Consider the following 24,045-nt stretch of genomic DNA (forward strand, 5'->3'; position numbering starts at 1 on the left):
GGTACTCTCTGGGGAAAAAAGTCAACTTTAATTTGACCCAACGGTTGCTTGCCACGTATCACATGAAATGGATACGGGCCCGTAAGATTAGTACCCGGACTCTAATCCCTACTATCCAATACGGGTAGTGCACCAGAAGAACAAAAACAACTGCAACACTGCACAATAGAGGATTCTTCTTCCTCTTCGACAATGGCAACATCGTTGTTCCGCACCATAAGAAGAGCATCCTCTGCTCTCAGATTTTCGTACGCCACCTCGTTTTCGGTCTCTCTCAGGTTCTCTCTCATCCTTCTCTCTGTCACATTTTATTCAGTTATCTGCCAAGTCACTACCCGAAACCAATTACACTGTTATATGGACAATATATTAGAAGCACCTAACACGGTTGGTTTCGATTTTCTTGTTTGTGGTTCTGGGTTGCTGAAGTTGAGGGCTTTGAATTAGCATTTGTTGTGTGAAGGTGCTATTTTATTCTAATTTCATCGTGTTCTAGGTCAGTCGGGAGAAGCAATATGTGTGTGTTTTCTCCTTTGAGGCATCGTGTCTCGCTAGGAGAGCAAGGTTACAGGTGGGGTTTAAGAAATTTGAGCCATGGCAGGGTGAACCTTGTGATAACAGGAGGGAAGACCAAGTTTGAGACTGATGAGGTTGAGCCTCCTAAGAAAGACAAGTGGAAGACCAAGAAGAGATTGAAGATGCAGAGGAAGAGAGAGAAGGAGAAGAGGAAAGCGGCCAACAGGAAAGACCCTCGTCGACTTGGTGTCAAAGGAAAGAAGAAGAAGCAGAGATTTGCCAGTGCAGATGAGAGAATTAAGTACAAGATTGAGAATGTATGCTACGATTGAATTTCCTCCTCTTCCTTTTTTTTTTATTTTTTTTATTTTATTTGTTTCTCATCGATGCCAACTATTGTGCAGCATACTGCTTCATTTGTATGGTTCTAATGGTGTTTGTTTGCTTTGTGCTGGTATATATGGATCTTAAATGATCAAATTTCTCACTTTTAGACCAGTTGGATTGAAATAGAGCCAGAGGTTAATTCGGTCCGGTTATATATTCTTCTTTTTGATGGGGAAGCAAGAACCAACATAGTTTGTTGCAAGATCTTAGTTTTGTTGTACGTCTTGATTCAAGATGATGTATACATATTTTTTTTTAAATAATAAATTTCTCAATTGGGGTAGTTATTTAGTGCATTGTTCTAACAGATATTTGTGTATATGTAGTGTTTTAATGATGAGACTGGGAAACTTGTCATCAACGATAACAAAAACTTGAAATGCTTATTTTCTTGTATATTTCTACTAAACTTCTGCATGATTCTGGTTTTAACCCCAGGCCAGAATTAAGGAAGCATTGCTCATTGAGAGGCTCAAAAGATATGAAGTTCCTAAACTTCAGGGTCCTGTGGTGAAGCCTGATAGCTTGACGGGGGAGGAAAGGTTTTATTTGAAGAAAATGGCTCAGAAGAGATCTAATTATCTACAAATTGGCAGAAGAGGATTATTTGGAGGGGTTGTTCTCAATATGCATATGCATTGGAAGAAACATGAGACTGTTAAGGTCATATGCAAGCCTTGTAAGCCTGGTCAAGTACACGAGTATGCACAAGAACTTGCCAGATTGAGCGGCGGTATTCCACTTCAAATAATTGGAGATGACACTATAATATTTTATCGTGGAAGGAACTACGAACAGCCTGATGTTATGTCACCAATTGATACACTGTCCAAGAAAAAGGTGTGTTTCTGTGTACACTCAACATGACTAAAGAGTTTGTTATCTAATTGTTTTATCTTCTTGGTTCCATTCAGTAATATATCCAATTATAGGTCATTCATTCTGCATGCTTTTATTCATCTGCATGTAAATGAATACATGATTGGTAATGCAAAAGTGGGAAATCAAGCAATGGACAATAAATAAGTTGGAGGCAGGAATAGGACAGTGTTCCAAGGATTGTCGAGCTATTAGTGGGACAATGCAGTGTGAAAATATTATGGCTGGAGAGGCTAAGCAAATAAGGAGCTGAACTAGGCTAGTGCAATGTCTAAATACGTAGCATTTGGCCTATAGGATAGAGTTTCTTATTCCATGCTTTTTTGTGTATCATAGTATAGTGAACTCTAGTCTGCATTTTGAAGTTGAATGTTCATGCACGGTTGAAAACTCATGCTTTGATTAATGAATTTTATGCTGGTTGATTGGCCATTCACTTCCTAACATTCTTTGAAGTTACCATCTTTACAAAAAAAATAATCGAATTGGGGCATTTAGCAGCTGTCGTACCAATCCTCAATGACAAATTTGAATTTATAAGCATTGTGGAAATCTATAGTTGGTTGATTGTTTGCACTACACATTTTTCAGTAGCTTGGAGAAAAATAATTTGCAGTTTGGTGTGTCTTTCTTTACAGTTTCTGTATAGATACACTATTTCTTATTGTAGCTCCCTCTTGGTTGTGTGACATTTCATTATTTCAGAAGAAACTACTTTTCAACTAAGTTTTTGTGTTTACATATAAGTTTGTTATTGGTTTAAATCCTACCTTAATCAAATCACTTTTTTTTTTTTCTGCAGGCACTTGAAAAATCCAAGTATGAGCAATCACTTGAGTCAGTGAGGCGCTTCATTGCTATTGCTGAGAAAGAACTAGAGCTATATTACAGACACGTTGCACTTTATGGTGATCCAAACAACCGAAATCCCTTATCAGTGCTGGACAGTCCAAGTGAAAACTCCAAGGAAAAAGGGAATCATAGAATTCAAGATAAAAAAATCCCTCACTTGAACAGTGAACATTTTTCAGCCAGTCTTTCAGAGACTGAAGCATATTCCTCGGAATTGGAGCTGTCAGAAACAGAAGATAGTTTTCCAGATGAAAACTTGTCGAGGAATGAATCAGATTCTGAAGAGGACAGCATGTTGGATTCCAATGGTAATCACGAAAAGGAGGTATATTTTACTAAATTGCAATATGAAAGTGTAAGCTCAACCACAGGTTCTTCATCAATGGCTAAACGTAGCCACTATTACAATAATAGTAATAATAATCAATGTTTATAAAAAGTTCCATTCACTACATATTAGAGATACATTGTTAACAGATACCTTGTCTAAATCAACAAGCACATAGAAATGTACCTTGCAGGAATCTGAAAAATAGGTCTTTTGTTAAGTGTTCATACTTGCATGGTTACACGTGTGCATGCTGGTGTTGATAACAGGGTAAAACATTTTTTGTGGACACAGTCCACACAGTACTCCAAAGTTGACAATCAAAAACTGATCTTTATGCTTGCATAATGCTGTTTCCACTTACCAAGAGGGTAAAACATTTAAACACTTTGAAATCCAGAAGTTTAAATCTTAATAGGGCAATGATATGGGCAATGATATGTTAACATAGATTTTCTTACAACATTTGTACACAGAATACGTGTTATTTTCTCATTAGGTTTAGAATACGTTAGTATAATAACAAATAAATAATGAACAAGTGAAAAAATGACACGTGTGCTGTATCAAAATGTTGTAAAAAAGAAAATTATGAAAATATTTTTCTCCGTCTTAATAATACATCATGAAGACATGGACCTTGTGAGAGGGTATGACAACAGCTATAGGGACTTGAAAGTAGCACCTCTGATTCCAAATTCAAGTGCTGCATCATATTAAAGGCCACTTATGCATGCATTGATTGAAGCTACTGCTAGTGTTTTTTTGGCACATTGATTCAAAATTGCACAGCATCCCTGATATATTTTGGTATTGAATGCTTAATTATATTCAGCAAAAATAATTGTCCATTTAATGATTGATTATCTGTGATGCCATCTGACTCACCTCGCAATGCTGCCTCCTTATCATCATGTATGTCTTTTTATAATAAAATTAATATTAAATTATTGATTGTGTTTAAATTAATTACAACTATACAGTACCAAATTAGAACATTTATTTAAATATCACAAAATATAGGAATTAATTTTCTAACACTGGCAGTATGTTTGGTTTAAGAAATACAAATGTTAAAGAGAAAAGAAAAACTAAATAAAACTAGTGAGAGTCTTTGTAAGAGAAATGTTTCAATTATAGTATTATTGTATTATAATGGAAAATTATTATTGATAAGATAAGATGTATACACAAATAAGGGTGCTTTAATAGTTTTGCATACAACTGTATTGTTTTATAATTTCTTAGTAAGTTATTTTTCCCAATTTGTTTGTATAAAACTTTACACTAAAAGTAAATTATAAAATAATCTTTAAATAACATATAGTGAAAATGGTAGAAGGTTTGCATTAGGATTTAGCTGAGATGGATGAATGATGAGAGTACAGCTTTTCTTGAAAGGCACGTTTGTTAATTGGTTACACTGTCAAATTCCAGTAGGGTTGGACTTAACTGTAACCTCGTCAGATTCAGATCTCCTAACACCTTATGTTCCAAGATCGAAATAATTTTTATTATGATGTTTCATTAAATAAACCAAATCAATATACAATATACTTTTAAGAATATAATTAAATAAACTACAAGTATCTAGTTTATTTAAAATGTATAGTACATGATATTGAATCAATATAAAAATATTCAGTATTTATGTTAATAAAGTTTAATGTATGTAAAAAAATTATTGAAATAAAAAACTTTACTGAGAGATTTCCTTTCGAAACTTAAAATGTCTGGATGTTTTTAATAATCGTCGAGCAAAGAGGGAGATTTTTTTATTTAAAAACCAATGGTTTGAGATTTTTTTTGAATAAAAAAATGTGGATATATATGATAAGCCAAGTAAAACCATGACATGAGCTATAATCAACTATGAATGTATAAAAGGTCAAACAAAGGCAGAATAATGTACCACGATTTATTATTAACGTGTTAGAGATCATATACAATTAAGACAGGTATTATATGTAAATGTATTTATTTCAAAAAATAAAGTGATATGTTAAATAATCATAAATATGTAATAATATAATATATATATATATATATATATATATATATATATATAATTGAATGTTTTAATTTATTTATGTTTTACTTACTATTGTTATTAAATAAATGATGAAATATTATCATTCTTTACTTAGGTTCTAAGTATAATTATACTTTATTTATTAAATGTTCTATATATTTAAAAAGGAACAAACAATTTTTTTTTTATGTTTCATTTTGAGGGAAAGAAACGAATAAAGCTTTTTTTTTAAGTGTGAGAAAGGAATAAAATTTTATTACTAGATTAACGATATATTCTTTACTATGATTATTCACATTAATGGGAATAAGGTACCTATTAATTAAAGTGGAATAGGTATGATGGATTAAATATCAATGGAATAAAGTAGCATACCCAATATCCCATCATATTTATTTGGTACACAATTCTTTTAATTTACTCAACATAATGTGCTTTTCATCTAACTAAAAAGAGAATGAAGAAAATACAGCATGCTTAAATTTCTTAATTTTTTTTTTAATTTTAGTAGATCACCAAAAAATTCCAAATGTTATTTTTTTAAAAATAATTTTACCAAACAAATTTATTTAGATTTAATTTCAAAATAAAATTAAGAATTGCATAATATCAATCAAAACAATGATTGTATCTAAATATAATATTATTCGATTCGATTTCATTTACATCCTATATAATGCACAAAATCGGTATTAAACCCATCTAAAATCTATCTAGACCACTAAAAAAATAAGTCCAACATAAAAAAGTTATGGTTTTATTTTGCTTTTAAAATAATGAAAAACAACATAAAGTATTATTATTTTACTTTTTGCGTATAAACTTATTATCTTAATAAATATTACAAATATGCTTTCACTTTTTTATGATAATTAAATTATTATTATTATTATTATAGTTATAAAGGTATAAATAGTTTTTACAGTTTTATTATAAATAGTTTTTATTATTAATCTAAAATTGGTTAAATTTAAAAAATGTCAAATGAAACAAATTAAATGTAAGTAAATAGTTGCTTAATAAAATAATATTAATAAAATAATTATTTTAAATCATAAAAGGTAATTAAAAAAATTAAAAAACAAATACGAACAATAAAAGTAAGAATTCTCTTTATATAAAAACCCACGATTACGTACACTTGTATTCAATTTTTTTGCATGATAATAAAATTATCATTATATTATTATTTTATTATTACGTGTAATCATAAAATTAAAGTTATCTTTTGTAACTTTATTATAAATAGGTTTTATTTATTTTGTAATAAAATAATCAAGTTATAGAAAAAACAATCAAATAAAAAAACTCTTCATATATTAATGTATATATAGATATAGATGTTTTCACGCGAAATTTTTTAATTTAAGTAACTGAATGTTATTTAAACTTTTATATATATATATATATATATATATATATATATATATATATATATATTAAATATTCGGAATCGATAAATTTATATTTTATTTTAATTTTCATTATTTTATTAATACAGATAATTGAATTTGAGTTTAAACTTGAAATATTGACCTGCTACCTTCGTTTGTTTTCATAACTTTTCCCATTTTAAAAACAGAACCAAAATTTGAATATTAACGAAAGGATTAACTGATTTTCTTATCTTAATAATTATCCTTTTCCTTGCTATATAAACTCTACAAAATCAGTATCCAAAGTCACTCTTTCATCTTCAACCTCTGTACTTCATATCCAACATCCATACTCATAAACCATGGCCTCCACCAATGCTCTTCCTCCCACCGGTAACGGTCTCGTCGTCAGCTTCGGCGAGATGCTCATCGACTTCGTCCCCACCGTTTCCGGCGTCTCCCTCGCCGAGGCCCCGGGTTTCCTCAAGGCTCCCGGAGGCGCTCCAGCCAACGTCGCCATCGCCGTCGCAAGACTCGGCGGCAAGGCCGCTTTTATTGGCAAGCTCGGCGACGACGAGTTCGGCCACATGCTCGCTGGAATCCTCAAAGAGAACGATGTTAGATCCGACGGGATCAACTTCGACCAGAGTGCGCGCACTGCGCTCGCGTTCGTGACTCTACGCACAGATGGAGAGCGTGAGTTCATGTTCTACAGAAATCCCAGCGCCGACATGCTCCTCACGCCTGAAGATCTCAACCTCGAACTCATCAGATCTGTACGTAAATTAAATTCCCTTTCTGAAATTCTTCACTCCTTTTTTTTCATTTGTTGTTCTTCTTCTTCTTCGTAAAACTTTAAAGCGGAGGTATTTGTGGTGCACGCGCGTGTGGGAATGTGGGCTTTAAGGTAATGAATTTTGCGTAGTAAGCTTGTGCTGGCCGCGAGTGGATCTAGTATATATGTATCCCAGAATAAGCAGCAGATTTTTGATAAAATTAAAACTGAAAATAAAACTATTTTTTCGTTTTTTTTTCCTAATCATATCAGATCGCAAAAGCTGGTGTGTCACGTGACGTGTCTCACGTGTTTTTTCTATTTTGGAAGAAACTTTATGGGGGTGGATAAGACTGATTGGGACCACTTTCTCATAATGGATTTCCTGTTTCTTTTCTTCGAACAAACTCAACATATTAATTTTTTCCTTCTTCTTTTATTTTATTTTCAATATAATATTGGTTTTGATATTGTGTTCAATTTTTTTTTCTGACAACTATTCCATGTAAAAAAAAATAAAAATCAATTCATCACTTTTTAGTAAAATTTGTCTTTTTAATTATTCTTTCATTAAAATACTAAATTTTGAAACTTCATTTTCACTCCAACTTTATTAGAAAGAGTTACTTAGAGAATCAAAACTGATTTTTTAGATCGATTTTAAAGTTTAAGAAAAAAATCTGTGATCTTTCTTTTCTGTTTATTTTTGTTTAAAGTTAGCATTTATGTTTGTAGGCATACTTGTTGATATTTTGAGCCTTTGTGCTTCGAAAAAATTAATCATAATATATTCAGCAAAAAAAAAAGCTTTGAAAATAATTTTAAATTTTAACTAAGTCTCGCGTTCTATTTTAAGTTATTAACACAAATTACACTTTCCATTTATTTTCAATTTAATGCTTTCAAGAAATGGGTAATAAATTAAATTTCGGAGCATCCAATGACTATTAATTCTATAATAATCAAATATTTTATTTTACTTGTTTTTATAGTTATATGTAACTATTTCTACTCACGGGCTAGGTTGAGACTGGAATTAGTAAGGAAACACTTTCTGTTGTACTTTGACTAGAGGCAATTAATTGCCTTTGTCTCAACAGTATCACTCATGGGGCATGCATGTAGTCCCTTGTACGTGGTCTCACGCGCCTTTTGATTCTACCAGAACCTTTAAAAGTTAAATAGAATAAAATTTCAAAATTAATGCAAATAGTGAAGATGTCAGAGTTTAAATTTATGTTGTCTTATAACTTGTTCAATGAATGAATTATATATGTCGTGGGAAAGTGGGAAACAAAATACGTGTTTAGAGCTTTTGCTTTCAAACGGAGCTTAGAAGGAACCGACAACTAGTTTTGTTGTTTTATTTGTAATTGTTCTTATCATTTATCATACGATTGCATTATTTGTTTGCTTTTCCCGCCTGACCAAAATATCAGGGTTTATTTTATATATATAAGAAAAGAATTGAATATGGAGGAGGATGATAGAGACCCTCTAGGGTTTGCAGGCAACTTATCATAATGGGAGACAGTTCACTGTTTGTTTATTTGTTGTGTTGTTCAGAGTTGCAGATGAAGGGCCTAGCTTACATTTTACAGCCTTGCAAACATGTTTATAATTAAAAAATAATAATTTGCCGGCCTTTTGCCATAAAGGTATGGCGATGAATTCAAGAACAAAGTTCTATTTCTGTTTTCAATTAATGTGGTTGAAATCTTGAAGTAAAAGAATAATCAGATTGGAATTTGAGATCAACTTAGACTAACAGTGTAAAAAGTTTTAGAATGAAGTAATTAAAAGTTATGATTAGCAATTGTGTTAGTGAATAAACTTACGATACACATGATGTGATCAGGCAAAGGTATTTCATTATGGATCGATAAGTTTGATCGTGGAGCCATGCAGATCAGCACACCTGAAGGCAATGGAAGTTGCGAGGGAAGCAGGGTGTCTGCTGTCTTACGATCCAAATCTGCGGCTACCGTTGTGGCCATCGCCTGAGGAAGCGCGTCAGCAAATACTCAGCATATGGGAGAAGGCTGATGTGATAAAGGTGAGCGATGTGGAACTGGAATTCCTAACCGGAAGTGACAAAATTGACGATGAATCTGCTCTCTCACTGTGGCATCCCAATTTGAAGTTGCTCCTTGTCACTCTTGGGGAACATGGTTCTAGGTATTATACCAAGGTAAAAATAAACACCCATCTCTTTCAATTTTACTTTCTTATGTCCACTCCTCAAAATGGATGTTTGGTTAGCTGATGATGTTCGGTAAAAATAAATCACTTGCTTGATAAATTCGAAAGGTTATGTTCTGCAAAGTATGTTAATAGCTTATTACTCTTTTTCTATTTGTAATAATCCAGAATTTCCATGGATCGGTGGACGCTTTTCATGTCAACACAGTTGATACAACTGGCGCAGGCGATTCCTTTGTTGGTGCTCTATTATGCAAGATTGTCGATGATCAATCCATACTTGAAGTGAGTGCTAAGCTACGGCTAAATAAACCTTCACATTAGCTACTTCATGAAAAGTTTGGAATATTAATTTATCGTTATGCATTTTCAACTGTATTATTACTGGTTTTCTATTGCCTTTAGTATCATTTTAAGTTATTGATTTCTTTCTAACTGCAGGATGAAGCAAAGTTAAGGGAAGTACTGAAGTTTGCAAATGCGTGTGGGGCAATTACAACTACTAAAAAGGGAGCAATTCCCGCTCTTCCCACAGAGGCTGATGCTCTCAACCTGATCAACGAGGCATAGAAATTTAGTGCTATGATCTTTTGGTTTTCTTTATATATATTGTCTTCATCTTTTCACTTTTCTGCTGAAGTTGCTTGCTATCAACTTAAGATGGATTTTGATTCTTGGTTTTCTCTGTTTTATTTCCCCCTTCATTCTGCATTAAGAGTAATATCATATGATTTGGGGTTTTTGCAAATGATTTCTTTCCCACAATTGCATCTTCTTCGGGACTTCAATTCTGTTCTCCTTTTATTGTAAAGAAGATTGCATTATTATGAAATCTTGGTTTTTATAAATCAAACCGAGTATAGAATCAAAGTTTTGGGTCATCAATTGGTTCATTCAGTGAAGTAGTGTAGTTTAAACAATCTGTCTGGTTTACTACAGTGGCTAGATTAACCTGATTAAAGATATTTTTATATTACTTTCCAAATATTTTATACAAAATGTCTTTTTATTAATAAGCATGAATATTAACAAAAATGGATATATTTTTTTATTGACAGAAAAACGTAAAGGAGGGTGTGCTTGAAGCCTTGAAAAGCAGGTGTATTATTCTGTGATAATTTTCAAAGAATTGCTTTGTGGTGTAAAGTAAAGCAATCCACCCAACCCTCTGTAAAATTAAAATAAAAAGTGGAGAGCTTGTGTCATAATGTAACAAATAAGGGCCATATCCTCAAAACTACAGTATACAATTTTTTAAATTATTATAATTTCTAATACATTTATTAATTTTTAACGCATTTATTATGATCGAAAAATTTTAAAAATATGGCAGTTATAAATGTTAATATAACTTAATACTTGCATATTTCTTAATATCATCTTAAAAAAAAATATTTGAAACGTGCTAGCTATAATTCAATTTTGAAAGGCTAAAGTTCGTAGAAACATATTTAGTCTGTCGAATATTGGACAGAAACAATGGTAAAATTATACATTTTTTCAAATTTGAAACAAAAAAGCCATATCTTTTGACATTTGTGAATTTGGATGAGTATCGATAATTCAATAATGTATTTAACTATATATACAAATAAAGTCCACTTAATCACTTACGTTTGGAGTTTTCCTTATTTTTAATTATCGATTTATCATTCGATTAAATGGTTAAGGAAAAAAAAATAGCTTTGTAAGCGGAGGGAAGTGAACTTGGAAAATCATTAGAGAACCTTTCTAGTCTATAAGTGATTTTGGTATATTTTAGAAAAATAGTGTCGGTCCAAAATAATAAAGTTAAGATGATTTTGATTTGAAGTAACTATAAATGCTCTTTTTCTTTTCAGTATTTAAAATTTGATGATGCATGATTCTAGTACATATTGATCCAAATATCAAAGCATAAATTTTTAGCGTCTTTAATATTTATAAAATACAGTTTACACCCACCCACTATATATATATATATATATATACATATATATATATATATATATATATATATATATATATATATATATATATATATATATATATACTAAATCCACATTATCTCTGAAATTTCTAAGACTTATCATCTAACAAAAGACATAAAGTTAGATTTTACCTGTCATATACAAGTAATATCCCTGCCAAAATGTAGTACGAAATTAATCAGCCTAAGATTTAATCTATGCTATTTTCCAAAAATAAAACCATTCCGAGCTCCTAAAGTGAGATATTCATCAACTCCATAGAACTAGTTAACATACTTCATTACTCAAGGTCCTAGGAGAAGTATGCATATACAACTCATCAATCTACACAGATACATGAAATTGTCCTCTTAGTCCTGAGCTTCAGCTAGATAATGCATATCCAAGAGTTCATAAACATCTCCATCTAGAATGCATATACAACTCATCAATTGTATGCAATTGTTTACATGACCATGTGTTCTAGCCTAAATCAGGAACAGTGAAATGTTCCTCATCATCTTCATCTAGAACTTCAATCCTAGGCTTTTTGTAAGACATGAAGGACTTAGAAGCTTTCTGTGAGGCAACATTGCTGGTATGTGTCACTGGAAGCTGGGGAACTTCAGCAGCTGCTAAAGGTTCCTGAGGGAACTGTTCACCAAAAAGACCTGCATCTGCTAGCCATTCAAGCTCTCCAAACTCCAGAGACTGCTTCTGACCCTGAAAAAGATGAATCAGTTCCAAACATTATAACAACACAAAAGGGCAACAGCATAATTAAGTGACCACAACTCCTTACCATAATTCTCCACACAGTTTATGGTGCAAATATGATACATCATTTGTTTAAAGAAAGTCATATAAACCAGAATCAAGAGCCAGAATGTGCTACATAGAAGCAAACCTACCTTCAATGCGATGAGTCTTTTTTACATATAGAATTCAGTGCTCAATCATGTGCAAAGGAAACATTCATATACTGCAATGTGAGAATAAAACTCTAACCTCATAAACCTTAATCTCTCAATTCATCCCTCACACCAACAAACAAAAATTTGTGTGCATATGCAAGGTGAGGCAAGATTGTATGCTATTTCAAAACGGATATTTGGAGGTAACAGAAAAAAATGGTAGCTCTTAATCATACTAGATTCTTCTATCGAAATCACTCTAATTTCTTAGCTGATACATGTAACTACAGTAGTGAAACAAAGCTGCCTTACTTTGTCTGGTGACTCAAAGTCTGTTAATTCCAACAAGTCATCAACTGCCCAAGAGGATGTGAAGCTAGGCACTTGCTGAGAAGGAACTTTCACAGGAACTTCTTGTGCATTTGGATTAGATGGTTCCATGTGACCCTTTTCATTGCCTTTGGTACAATTAGAACCCAAAGCCACCCGAATACCAGTAGCAAGAAACCGCTGGTGGTTCGCAGAAAGGCTACCAGCTACATGAATTGGCTCATCACAGTCTTTACACAAGAGTGCTCTGTCCTCAACACAGAATATGAAAGCTGCCTTATCCTACAATTATATCACACATCACAGAGTTAATAAAGTTATCCATGTTCAACACCGGTTTCAAATCCTACTCATAACATTACATAAGGATGATTCTTTAACATAAATAGTCAAAGATGAATGAAGTTTTGGTAGAACGATACATCACAGATATCAGACAATTATACAGACCAGTTAGGTCTTTTCGTAAACTTAGTGCTTTAAATCACCACAAACTTTTGGCTTCAACATTCATAAAGAAATACCATAGCATTAAGACAATACAAGTTTAAATATAAAGTTTTTGGAATCAGATTCTACAATCCTTGCTCATAAATGCTTTGAAGTTTTCTGAAACACCCTCTGCCGGAATAAATTCTCATGTGCCATGACAGTAATTGACACAAGTAAAAGCATAACCATGCATGCCGAACAGATTCAATTTACTAGAACTTAGATCTGATCTTCTTTGTTACATGCATATCTGTGTTTGATGTTTAAACTGTTGCTTCTCATATGAAACAAACACACACAAAAATTTTGGGCAAAATGAAACAAATCCATCCCTCCAAGTATAACGATTTGTGAGAGTATTTGATGATATCACAAAAGTAGAAAAAGAGAAGAAATACCTGACATATGTCGCATCTGGGAAGCTTGTTTGATAAGCATTGAAGAAGAAGCCTCTGGTGCTTGCTTGCAAGCTTGTTTGCAGCATGAACTTCAACGTCACATTTGGCACACAAAACTGCTTCATCTGCGCAACAAATCACTGTTGCCGGGGCTTTCTCACACACGTCACACTGAATTTTCATGTTCTTCCTAGCAGTGTCTCTTCTCTCACTTTCTTCGGAAAATGGGGTTCAGAAAAACACCATGCCAATATCAATATCCGCACAAAACAGGAGAACCTCCACTGCAGCCACTACCTGACAAGACAAACCTTCCTATTGTATTGTGAACAGCTTTATCGGTTATAAGCCGAGAATATGAGCAATAGAATAGATCAAGCCGAAGATGAACACAAAAATGGGATCGAAAACAAAAGATAGCATTCACAGTGACAGTGCTAAGTAATTAATGTAGAGAGAAAATGTTTGGCCATGGAAAAGGAAGTGACTGGAGGAGGGTACAGTTGGTGAAAGAGTGATGCAAAGATGGAGATTTCATGAGATCTTACGTATGTGAATAATGAAGAGTGGGGTCAGCTTGACATGCGTGTGGCTGTGGAAGTTCCACATCGAATGCGTCAAGTTGGAGTTTTAGATATTCTTATGTGTGGTCCTTGTCCTACAATTGCTGACTGTGACTTACATGTTCTGCAAAATGAACAAAGGGAAATGCATCTGATTCTAATCAATACAAAATTGCTTTTTTATACTGAAATTTTGCTAAACTTTTCATAATAATGACAAAAAAATTACGTGGTTACACCTCAATTTGGAGGTGTATAAATCAACCAAGGGTGTATACTTAGTAATAACGACCATCCTCATTGATGTTGTTTTCACTTAAATCTCTGATGAAACCAAAACCACTTTTATTTTACAAAATGTTTAACACAAAAAGAAAAATGACAGAGACCACACAAAAGAAAAATGGTAGTAATAAAAGTAGGTAAGAGATAAACAAGAATAATATAGATAGTGATGGTTTGAGTTTTTAATCTTGTCCATAGTGTTGTTCTTTCTTCAACAATAATTTTTTTTTCTCTTACCATAGATATTCACTTCTATTATAAGAATAAATAGTTATAAAAAAAGAAGTAAATTTTTATATTTTTAAAAGAAAAGAAATATTATATCAAATAAATATAAAAATTTGTGTATATCAAATTTTAATTTTCTATTCTAAAAATCTAACATATCATACTGTTTTTCTTTCTTCACTTTAAATTGAACTATCTTTTGCTATGCTTGACGTCCAATCGAAACAAAAGTTTGGAATAAAAGAAATCACCCTTCACAATAGGACAAGCACCATTTTTTTTTGTTGCTAAATTATAAAAACTCATAATGTATTATAATATTTTACATCAAGTGTTTGGCAATTTTTTTCATTAAAAGCATTCTTTTTATATTCTTTTAAAGAAAAAAACATGTATTTGATCACATGTTTTATTATTTTTTTTAACATATCCTCTTGCTAAAAACATGCCACTTAACACGTTTGATGTTTTTAATTCTCTCTCACACACACATATATATATATATATATATATTATATATATATTGGTTAAAAAGTTCATTGTATTGAAGAAGAGTAGACACTTATTTTTTCAAATGGAAAGCAACAATACTAAGAATGAATTTGATTTTTAGGTAGTTGAAGGGAGTAATTGGAATGTGCATGTGAAGTATTGGACAATTTGATGGGACAAACTTTAGAATCTGTCATGGAGAAAATAATACTAAGAATTGTTTAATGTTTAGGTAGTTGAAGGTAGTTACTGGAATGTGCATGTGAAGTGTTGGACAATTTGATGGTACAAACTTTGAAATCTGGCATGAAAAAAATTAACGTACGAAGGTTGGTTGATTATCGATAAATGTGATTAATATTTATTATTCATATTTATTTTTATTTTAAATTTGTATTTATTTATGTATTTAGTGTTTTTCTTATTAAAAGGTGTAATGTTTTTCTATTTAGTTCAAGTTAAATGTTATTTTGTCTTTTTGTAAAGTATTGTGTAAGAAAATGAAAATATAAAAATATTTGCACAGTTAGACGGAGTAGTTAAAAACAAATCAGAAGTAGTTATTATGTGGTAAATTAAAGAGATAAGGTAGTTCCAAAGTATGAAAACATAAAAGAACTCATAATTTTGGTCAAAGGCAACTCTAAGACATTAAGACTTTGTGCAATGAATGTAATAACTCCTATTTCATTAGGATTGGACAAATAAGAGTACTTAAACTCCTATTTTATTAAAATTGGATGTAATGAACTTAAATTGATGTAAATCTTCTTGTTCAATATAATCTCATCATGTTCATATGTTCTATCTAGATTATAATTATATATCATGAAACATCATGATGTATAAAAATATCTAGTAAGTGGAAAATGAATTAGAATTTGGAGATAGATTTAATCATTCTGTTATTCTAAACACCTAATCTTAATACAAATTGTATGTTAACTTAATTAAGGAATTAACAATTTAACATATTGATTTAGACAAGTTGTTAATTAAGACTACTATATTTTAGATATAAATATAAGCAGAATATTGAGATATATTGTATAGAGTTTTTGCATTAAATCTAATTATGACGAAGACTTTTTCGAATCAAATCACAAATTTTATAATTTAATTATTTACTATATACTTTTATCATCACAAAACCAACTATAAATCTTATTGGTAAACAAACATAATTAAATAAACAAGTATAAATTCATAGAAAAAACAATACTTAAAACTTTCATTTATTTTTTATAACGAATTGATGCACTTATCAAAATATTAACAATTATTAACCTAATCTTATATTTTGAGGTTAATAAAATATATTCTTTCACACATTTATGTTTATTAGTTATCACTAACATAGGAACTAAAAGGGTTTAACTAATTTACAAATATTTTATTATCTTTGTTGTTAATTTAACGAATTTAAGTCTCAATCATATTAAAAAATCACATTAAAAAATAAAGATCACGTTACAAAAGATAAAAACATATTAAATAATTTCAATAAATATTAAGATCGAAAAGCGTAACAAAACTATAAATAAACAAGGTAGTTTATAAACTTTTAATCTTCAACTTATAACATTTTAGTAATCCCATTTATGTTTGACAAAAATCGTCTTAAACGAAGAATATATGGCCCAACTAGTTTTTGTGTTCTCTTTTTGATCCTCATATCCTTCACAAGAACCACTGCCAGGCCCATTCCTAATATTGAAGACAAACATTATGCATTAATGATAATAATATATAATAATAATTATTATTATTTATTCCAAAAAATATATCAATTTAAATTTTATATTTATTTTGTTTTATATCATTGGATCTAATTCATGTTTTAAAGAATAATATTTTCTAAACAACGAGAAAAATGTTTTCTATTTTTTGTAAAAATATTTTAAAACTTAAAAAAATTATAGACTCCTCAAATTACAAAATTGAATTCTAAACAGAAGTTTTAATGCACTGTTACATAGTTTATTTGGATTGATTGCAAGGTAGACGTTGTAAGAACAGTCATTCCCGTAATTAATAATTCGCTTGTATTAATTGTCACATGTGAAATTAAGAAATGTTACAGAAATCTATATTTTATTTTTTAACAATAAATTTATATAAAAATTGCCTTTTTTTTTACATGGTAAACAAAGAAACACACAGTTGAAAAATATACATAAAATTTAGTAGTGATGCACATTTAAAATAATTTACATTGTCAGCTGATTAATTAAAATAGCCTTAATGAGATAATTATTATGCTTCTTTCAATCTCAAATATAAAATATATTCATATTAGTAAATTTCAACTTATTTCGTTTCATTTAATAATGTAATTTTTTAAAAAGTATTTCATTTAATTAAGATTTTATTTTAATATATTTGATATGAAATGGTAAAACGTGATAATTCATAAAGATACTTTTAGTCAGTGTGATTTTTCATGTCGAATATAAAAAAATAAAGTTTATTGCATAAAATTATTTGTTCTTTTGAAGGATGGTATTAAACTATTTTTCATATTAAGAAATAATTTTTCATAAAATATAAAAGACAGCTACCGTCGTATGATGTAACTTAGAAAAAAAAAAAACATTATATGATTCAGAAAACGCAGGCCATAGAAGGATTCAACCAGAATCGTCTAGTACCTCAATCAAGGTGAGAATTATTCTGAACCCTCTGTCTGCATTTCTCTCATCACCAGACCCCTTTTCCTTCATTCAATCTGAATGCAAGAATCCCACAACTGTTTCGCATAATTCAACTTCTTCAGCGTTGTTTATGAACTCCCTCAACTTAAAGACTCTATCTTTCTGGCCCTGTTCTAGTGCAATCGCTTCAGGAAGGTTTCTGTTCCGTGATGGGGAATAGCTGCGCGATTTTTCATTTGGTGGGTTTCATTAATTTCTGAGATTTCCTGGAAATTGAAAAAAAAAAAAAAACCCTTGGATTTGGGAGCTTTGGATTGAGTAGGCTGTGTTGTGTTGTTTGATTGTGGCACTAAAAGGGATTCTGAGAAATGGGGAAGCCTTTGTTTTATGAGATCTTGGAAAAACCTGCCACGAGTTGTATCATAGGATTATGCAGCATGATTTGGTTCTATATACAGAAGAAAAATATTGGGTATTCACACGTGGGTCTGAGTTATGAGACGGCAGTGGAAGGGCATTATTGGAGGATAATTACTTCTGCTTTTTCTCATATTAGTGTTATTCATCTTGTTTTTAATATGAGTGCATTATGGAGTCTTGGAGTGGTAGAACAGCTTGGGCACTTAGGCCTTGGTATTGAGTACTACTTGCAGTACACACTTGTGTTGGTTATTGTATCAGGAGTGCTAGTTTTGGCAATGTATCATTTGTTGATTCAGAGATTCAAGCTTGAGTATTTTCGTCGAGTGACAGCTGTTGGGTATTCCTGTGTTGTTTTTGGGTGGATGACAATTCTGTCTGTAAAGCAACCATCTTCCAAGTTGGATCTCTTTGGGTTTCTTTCTCTCCCTATCAGTTTTGCGCCGTTTGAATCTCTTATTTTCACTTCGATCATCGTTCCTCAGGCAAGTTTTCTTGGCCATTTGTCAGGGATTGTTGTTGGATATGCTATAGCATGGGGTTTGATTCATGGGATGAGCAATTACTGGGCACTCTCCTTGTTGGGATGGATTCTGCTTGTCTTTGTTTTTAGTTTGAAGAGATCTGGTGCTCTTGATCTAAGCTTTCTTGAGATTGAGTCTGTTACCGATCCTTCCTTGCCTTCTGTGCGGTTTTTGGCATCAAGCACTGGCAGAACACTTCAGATGAGTGCTTTGCCAAATGGAAATGTTGATATTGTCTAATGTTGAAGTCATATATCTTGTGATATCAGATGTTGCCTTGACACAATCTACATTGATAGCAATGCAATTCTAATTCTTCCAATATAGAATTTGTTTAAAGATTCACCAATATCCCTTTTCAGAGTTTTCATCTTTAGATTTTGTGATAATGATTGTTCTCTGATGCTGTATATTCGTCTGTTGAAGTGATACTGGTCGTTGCAAATCTGCTGCTACTGTTTGCCCTCTGATTAGTTTGTTTGCTCGTGGACGATACCAGTTGAATATGATTCTATTGTGCTCATGAACGATACAAACATATTAGTATATATTATTACCATTTTACGTGATAAGTAGAAATTAGTGACTAATTTTATGGAATTGAAGTTGAAGTTAGTTCTACACTGCCTGTATGATCAGTGATCACTAGATGATCTGGTTTGGTTTTTCGTGATTTCTGCTGTTTAACCACACAACCTTAACGGTAGAATGATAGTTTATATATGCTAGAGAATTTAATATTCATCTTTATACAGTCGTTTAACCTGGTACTTTATTCATGCATACTTTCAAAGCTTATTGTTGATGTTATATCTAGTGGTGACCATTGAGTAAATTATCACATTGGTAGCCCAGGGTCCTCCAATATGGTTCTCTGTAGGGTAAACAATCCTCAATTTAGGATTCAAACTGGTACCCCTAGGTATATCAATAAATTAAATTGATGTTATTTGTAAATATTGAGAAACTACACTAACCATATTTTAGGATTCTTAAAATTATACAAACGTCCCCTGTTCTTATCTCTGCACTTACTTCCTTTTATTGTTTAAAACATATTACATCAGGCATTCTTTTTTACATAACACTAACCTTAAGTGTTTGAAAAATATTAGAGTAAATCTTACAAAGCAGGTTACTGGAAATGTCAGAAAAGCAGACATTTGTGTAACTTCACAAAATTTCAACTGTGGTCGTGCATTTTACTATTAAATATTTGAAAGACCAATTTGAGTATTTACACTTAACCTTTGTACATCCGTATTGAGCTCCTGTAGTTATTTTATCTAACTTGACTGACAGTATAGCACAAATGGCAGTGTTTATTTTGTAAATGAAAATTTACTGTTTGTAAGAGTGAAACTTCCTAGTAGAAGGGTTACAATAAGCTGTGCTGGTGTTTGATTGAGTTTTGGACAGCTCTAATTTTATGTATATGATAGTTAGCAATCTGCGATTTGCCTTCACGAAAAGTATTAAGCTAGCATGGAGATTAATAATTTGTTTGTTTTAGAATTATATATAGTTGATTTTAACAGGATTAATTGAACTATTGAGCATGATTGTGATGTGATAAAATCAATCTTCAGTCACAGTTACATCGAAAGGTGCATTTTTCACTGGAAAAAAAAAATGTGAGAATTAATTTTACAATATCAAACAAATAGGTGCTAAAATAGAAGTAACTGTTTTGGCACCAAAATAACATTTCTCTGTATTAAAGTTATTTTGCTGCACAAATCAATTGCTAATATTGTCTAATTCAATAAAGCTCCTTATAGTATATTAATTTAGGCACAAATACATGAATGTGATTTAAGTGTTTCTTGGAATATAAGATGCTCAAAGTGAGGAATATATGAGCGGAGAATGTAATATGTAATTGACTGATAAGCAGATCCAATGATTAGAAAATAGGATTTGCTCATTGCGCAGTTTTCTGTTACTGCCTTTCCTCTCGGCATATCCCCACCTTTCAACTGGTAAAAAATTGTAGGATTGACAACAATTTATATCAACTGGCCTCTTTAATATGAGATCAAATGGCTTTAGGTTATACATGTACCAGATAGAAGATGCTAGATCCAGGTTGCAGAGTTCCACTTTCTACCTTGTTTTAGGCGTCAAATACAACTGAATTGAAAAGTGTAAAAACCACAAATTAAAGAAAATGTATAGCTAAAATACTTTAGGGAACCTAAATTTCAATAAACAAGGAAGAACTGGACAACATACATTGTCATATCAGTTTGTGTGAAAGTTCTAAAGGCTATTCTAACTTTTAGCAGTCACAAGCACCAACTCTACGTCAAGAAAAAATGTAAAGAGAACAGCCACCTGAAATGGACATTCCTTTCCCTTGAATATCTCTTGGTTTATATCCGTGGACAAAACCATAATACAAAAATATTAAAAATACAGAAAACATGGTCAAGCTATTGCCCGCTTTTCTGAACCAATTAATCACAACTTACTATCCTCAAGTTCTATTGACGTGATTCACTTTAGAGTTGAAGTCAGATTTAAATTAAGAAAAGAAAGACAGCATACTACAATCAAGATTACTAACACTAACACAGAACGCATTACTGTTTTTATAAAACAAGCTGACCAAGAAACATCATAATATTTAATAACATACAAGCAAAATAATAAGTAAAGCAGAAAACTGGGCCATAAAAAGAGAATTCTAGAAAGAAAACTGTTGGGATTGAATGTAATCGACCAACTATTCTGTATTGGATCTGATCTCTCTCTCTCTCTCTCTCTCTCTCTATATATATATATATATTTGATTAATCTCTACTCAGAAACAGAATTAGTTTTCATTTCTTTCCTCTCCCTTCTCTTGCCCCTCTTACAAAGGTATGTGTGAACCAAAAGAGAGGAAAGTAACGGGCTAGTGGTTGGAGGCACAAATAACAAACAGTTGAATTTACTACTTAAAATATATTCAGATAAGTAAAACTGTGCTCTCAAGGATACTGATTAGAGTGCTCATTTTCTCTCAACCTTTCCTTATTAAGGGAAACATTAATGAAAAAAAGAGGTTTTGTGGGAAGTTGACAAGCACAAGTCCGTAAGCTAAAGAGAATATTATGAGGGTTAACTCAATGTACAAAGCATCAATAATAATATTAAAAGGTGATCTCTACTCCAAAAACTCACCATTTTTTGAAGTCAGTAGTTTTTTTGATCTACAGTTTTAGTATTTTGTGCGGCCGAGGTAGAGTCATTTTCTTGTGAACCTGGAAGAAGAATCTGCCCTATTGACTTCCACAATCTTTTAGATAAAGATCTTTGTAAACTACCAGTGCTCGAAACAGATGATGGCTCAACTTGTCTAGCTGAAGCAGGATTGAGGTTAGACAACCTGAATGCACCCAAGAGTTTTTCTGGAAGCTCTGATTCAACTTGGCTCTCAATAAGGAAAGCCAGATCAATAGTCAAAGTTGTCACATAACCAAATGCCAAATGAACTATAGCAGTTGCTACCATGGAAGACCCAATATCAATATCTACTTCTATGTAATTATCTGCCACACAAAATTTACAGGAAAGGGCTCGACCAATCAGGCATATTGCTTGCTCCCCAACCGCTTTTTTCACAATCCAAGGACCATTGACAATGTTGGCAATCATCTTAAGCCTTGAGTTTCTGAAATCATCATCTCCTTTCAAGAACTTTTCGATCAAAGAGTCCCCAGTAATAGGCTCTATGTTGGTAAAATATGCCACCACACTGTAATTATCCTTGGTTGGGAGTTGCATATTGAAGGCCCACACAAAAGGTTTATCACCAGCTGGAAACTCATTATCAATGACCTTCCTAACTCTACTATTTGAATGCTTCAATATCTCGCCCGTTTTCACCGAACTTTTAATCCAATCAAGTCCAATAGGCTTGAGCAGATAATCACCGGCAGGAATCTTAACCTTTGTCTTAAAATACTCAGGACCTCTAACCTTGAATGCAGCTCCAGGAGGTAAAGCCCAACCATTTGAACAGTTATTTGGATCAAGAAGTGGAATGGATCCTTCAGATTTTATTCTATCTATCCATTCAGATTTCTTTGGATCACCAGGCCCGGCCATAATGTTTACTGCTTCCAAGTAATATACAATACAAACTTACACTCTGCAACATAAAATACAAGGTATATGATGTATTTGTACGTCAGCAGTCATAAGAAACTGCAATATACATGCATAGAGTAAAATAGATATTCATTCCATATTGGCTGATGACCAGAAACAAAGAAGTGGATCACCTAGAAAGCTTAACACCGACAGTCATGACGGAACTTCCTGAATATTTTACTTACCTATTTAGATACCGTTGAAAATCATGTCTTTCTTCAAACTTGTACGTGGTATAAGTAGAATAAATTGAACTGTAGGAACCTCTTAAACTTTTGGGGGATGAACCCACGATTGGACGAAAGGTAAAGATTAATCTTTTAAATAATTGAGAAGCATTTAAGAGACTAACTTCTTCCGATAAATATTTTCCATATACATAAACTTGAAGATCAAACTCTTGACAAACATGCTTAAGGAGAAAGGCTATTTGTTAACCTTTTAACTTTTTCTGCAGTAAAACGTTGCATCTTCAATGCAAGCTGAGTCTATTTCCTCTTTCCACACACACATATATGTATGTATATATACATATATACACACAAAGAAGGCATTGATTATCACACTGTTTCCATATTTCCATCACCATCATCCACATGATAGCAATGATTGAATTGAGATAATTTTATGATCATGGCACATATACATCTTAGAGTTGAGTAGAATTTGTGAATAAAATTATTCTAGAAATCATGAGGACTCCTATGATTGAATGTAGAGTAAACATGTGAAGTTTGATACGAAGTCTTGCTATAAGTGCAATCTCAGAAGAACCCACTTTTTAGAACTTCGTTAGCTTCAGCAACACCCAGATAGATATGATTTATTTAACGAAATATATGGAAATCCAGCTATAGATTATGACATTAGCCTGTAATTAGGTGGTTTATGAAGAAAGTGAAACCAATGCCGATACTTTTTCGAGCATGTAAAGAATGAATACATTTATGAATCATGTACGTATATTCCAAATTCGGATATTTAGAAATGCAAACCTGTATATCAAAACGCAGAAGATTTGTGAACCATGAGGAGCCTCTGCAGAAGCTAATTACATCTCAATTGAGATCTGAAATTAGGGTTTTGTGATGCAAATTTAGCATATATCTGCTTCAGGTATGAGGATCAGGAATACCTCAGAAAGAAAAGTTTTCCTATGGTGAAAGTTACTTATATTCTTTTGCTTTCTTCCATTCTATTTAACTTTTACGTATTATCATTGCCATTATTATTATTACTATTATTACTATTAAGGGTTAAATTTTATGTTATAATTTTTATTTTTACTTTATTAGATTTTATATCTGAA

At 31.8% G+C, this 24,045-nt stretch overlaps 5 protein-coding genes across 10 annotated transcripts; 3 read left to right on the forward strand and 2 right to left on the reverse strand.

The window, feature by feature from the left end:
* Positions 1-36: 36 nt before the first annotated feature.
* LOC124831346 (RNA-binding CRS1 / YhbY (CRM) domain protein) lies at positions 37-3,187 on the forward strand. Of its 3 annotated transcripts, none has more exons than XM_047305305.2 (4): positions 37-278; positions 497-833; positions 1,342-1,743; positions 2,585-3,187. In XM_047305305.2, exons 1-4 carry the CDS (start codon positions 193-195, stop codon positions 3,068-3,070), a joined length of 1,311 nt encoding a protein of 436 aa, XP_047161261.1. In that variant the 5' UTR covers positions 37-192; the 3' UTR covers positions 3,071-3,187. The 3 variants fall into 3 exon arrangements, with proteins under 3 accessions (XP_047161261.1, XP_047161262.1, XP_087966028.1); XM_047305306.2 differs by having other exon boundaries at positions 136-278; positions 502-833; XM_088109902.1 differs by having other exon boundaries at positions 146-278; positions 430-833.
* Positions 3,188-6,654: 3,467 nt separating this feature from the next.
* On the forward strand, positions 6,655-10,575 carry LOC124831345 (putative fructokinase-4). Of its 2 annotated transcripts, XM_047305304.2 has the most exons (5): positions 6,655-7,146; positions 9,004-9,336; positions 9,516-9,632; positions 9,789-9,911; positions 10,406-10,575. In XM_047305304.2, the coding sequence occupies exons 1-5, from the start codon at positions 6,733-6,735 to the stop codon at positions 10,460-10,462; spliced, it is 1,044 nt and encodes a 347-aa protein (XP_047161260.1). In that variant the 5' UTR covers positions 6,655-6,732; the 3' UTR covers positions 10,463-10,575. The 2 variants fall into 2 exon arrangements, with proteins under 2 accessions (XP_047161260.1, XP_087966026.1); XM_088109900.1 differs by lacking the exon at positions 10,406-10,575 and having other exon boundaries at positions 6,662-7,146; positions 9,789-10,112.
* Positions 10,576-11,420: 845 nt separating this feature from the next.
* STO (B-box zinc finger family protein) lies at positions 11,421-13,949 on the reverse strand. Its single transcript, XM_047305302.2, has 3 exons — positions 13,431-13,949; positions 12,523-12,822; positions 11,421-12,019 (listed from the first exon to the last, which is right to left on the reverse strand). The coding sequence occupies exons 1-3, from the start codon at positions 13,611-13,613 to the stop codon at positions 11,780-11,782; spliced, it is 723 nt and encodes a 240-aa protein (XP_047161258.1). The 5' UTR covers positions 13,614-13,949; the 3' UTR covers positions 11,421-11,779.
* Positions 13,950-17,568: 3,619 nt separating this feature from the next.
* On the forward strand, positions 17,569-19,186 carry RBL13 (RHOMBOID-like protein 13). The gene has a single exon (XM_047305301.2). The coding sequence runs from the start codon at positions 18,021-18,023 to the stop codon at positions 18,834-18,836; it is 816 nt and encodes a 271-aa protein (XP_047161257.1). The 5' UTR covers positions 17,569-18,020; the 3' UTR covers positions 18,837-19,186.
* Positions 19,187-20,185: 999 nt separating this feature from the next.
* LOC124831342 (protein ENHANCED DISEASE RESISTANCE 2-like) lies at positions 20,186-23,888 on the reverse strand. Of its 3 annotated transcripts, XR_015784808.1 has the most exons (4): positions 23,732-23,888; positions 21,765-22,734; positions 20,662-20,729; positions 20,186-20,575 (listed from the first exon to the last, which is right to left on the reverse strand). XR_015784808.1 is itself a non-coding variant. In XM_047305300.2 (3 exons), exon 2 carries the CDS (start codon positions 22,689-22,691, stop codon positions 21,777-21,779), a length of 915 nt encoding a protein of 304 aa, XP_047161256.1. In that variant the 5' UTR covers positions 22,692-22,734; positions 23,732-23,888; the 3' UTR covers positions 20,187-20,729; positions 21,765-21,776. The 3 variants fall into 3 exon arrangements, 2 of the variants coding, with proteins under 2 accessions (XP_047161256.1, XP_087964872.1); XM_047305300.2 differs by having other exon boundaries at positions 20,187-20,729; XM_088108746.1 differs by lacking the exons at positions 20,186-20,575; positions 20,662-20,729 and adding an exon at positions 20,737-20,933.
* Between the last annotated feature and the right edge of the window lie 157 nt (positions 23,889-24,045).

This window comes from Vigna umbellata, chromosome 3, assembly GCF_029865625.1.
Source record: "Vigna umbellata cultivar VRB3 chromosome 3, Vumbellata_1.0, whole genome shotgun sequence".
Taxonomy (NCBI): domain Eukaryota; kingdom Viridiplantae; phylum Streptophyta; class Magnoliopsida; order Fabales; family Fabaceae; genus Vigna; species Vigna umbellata.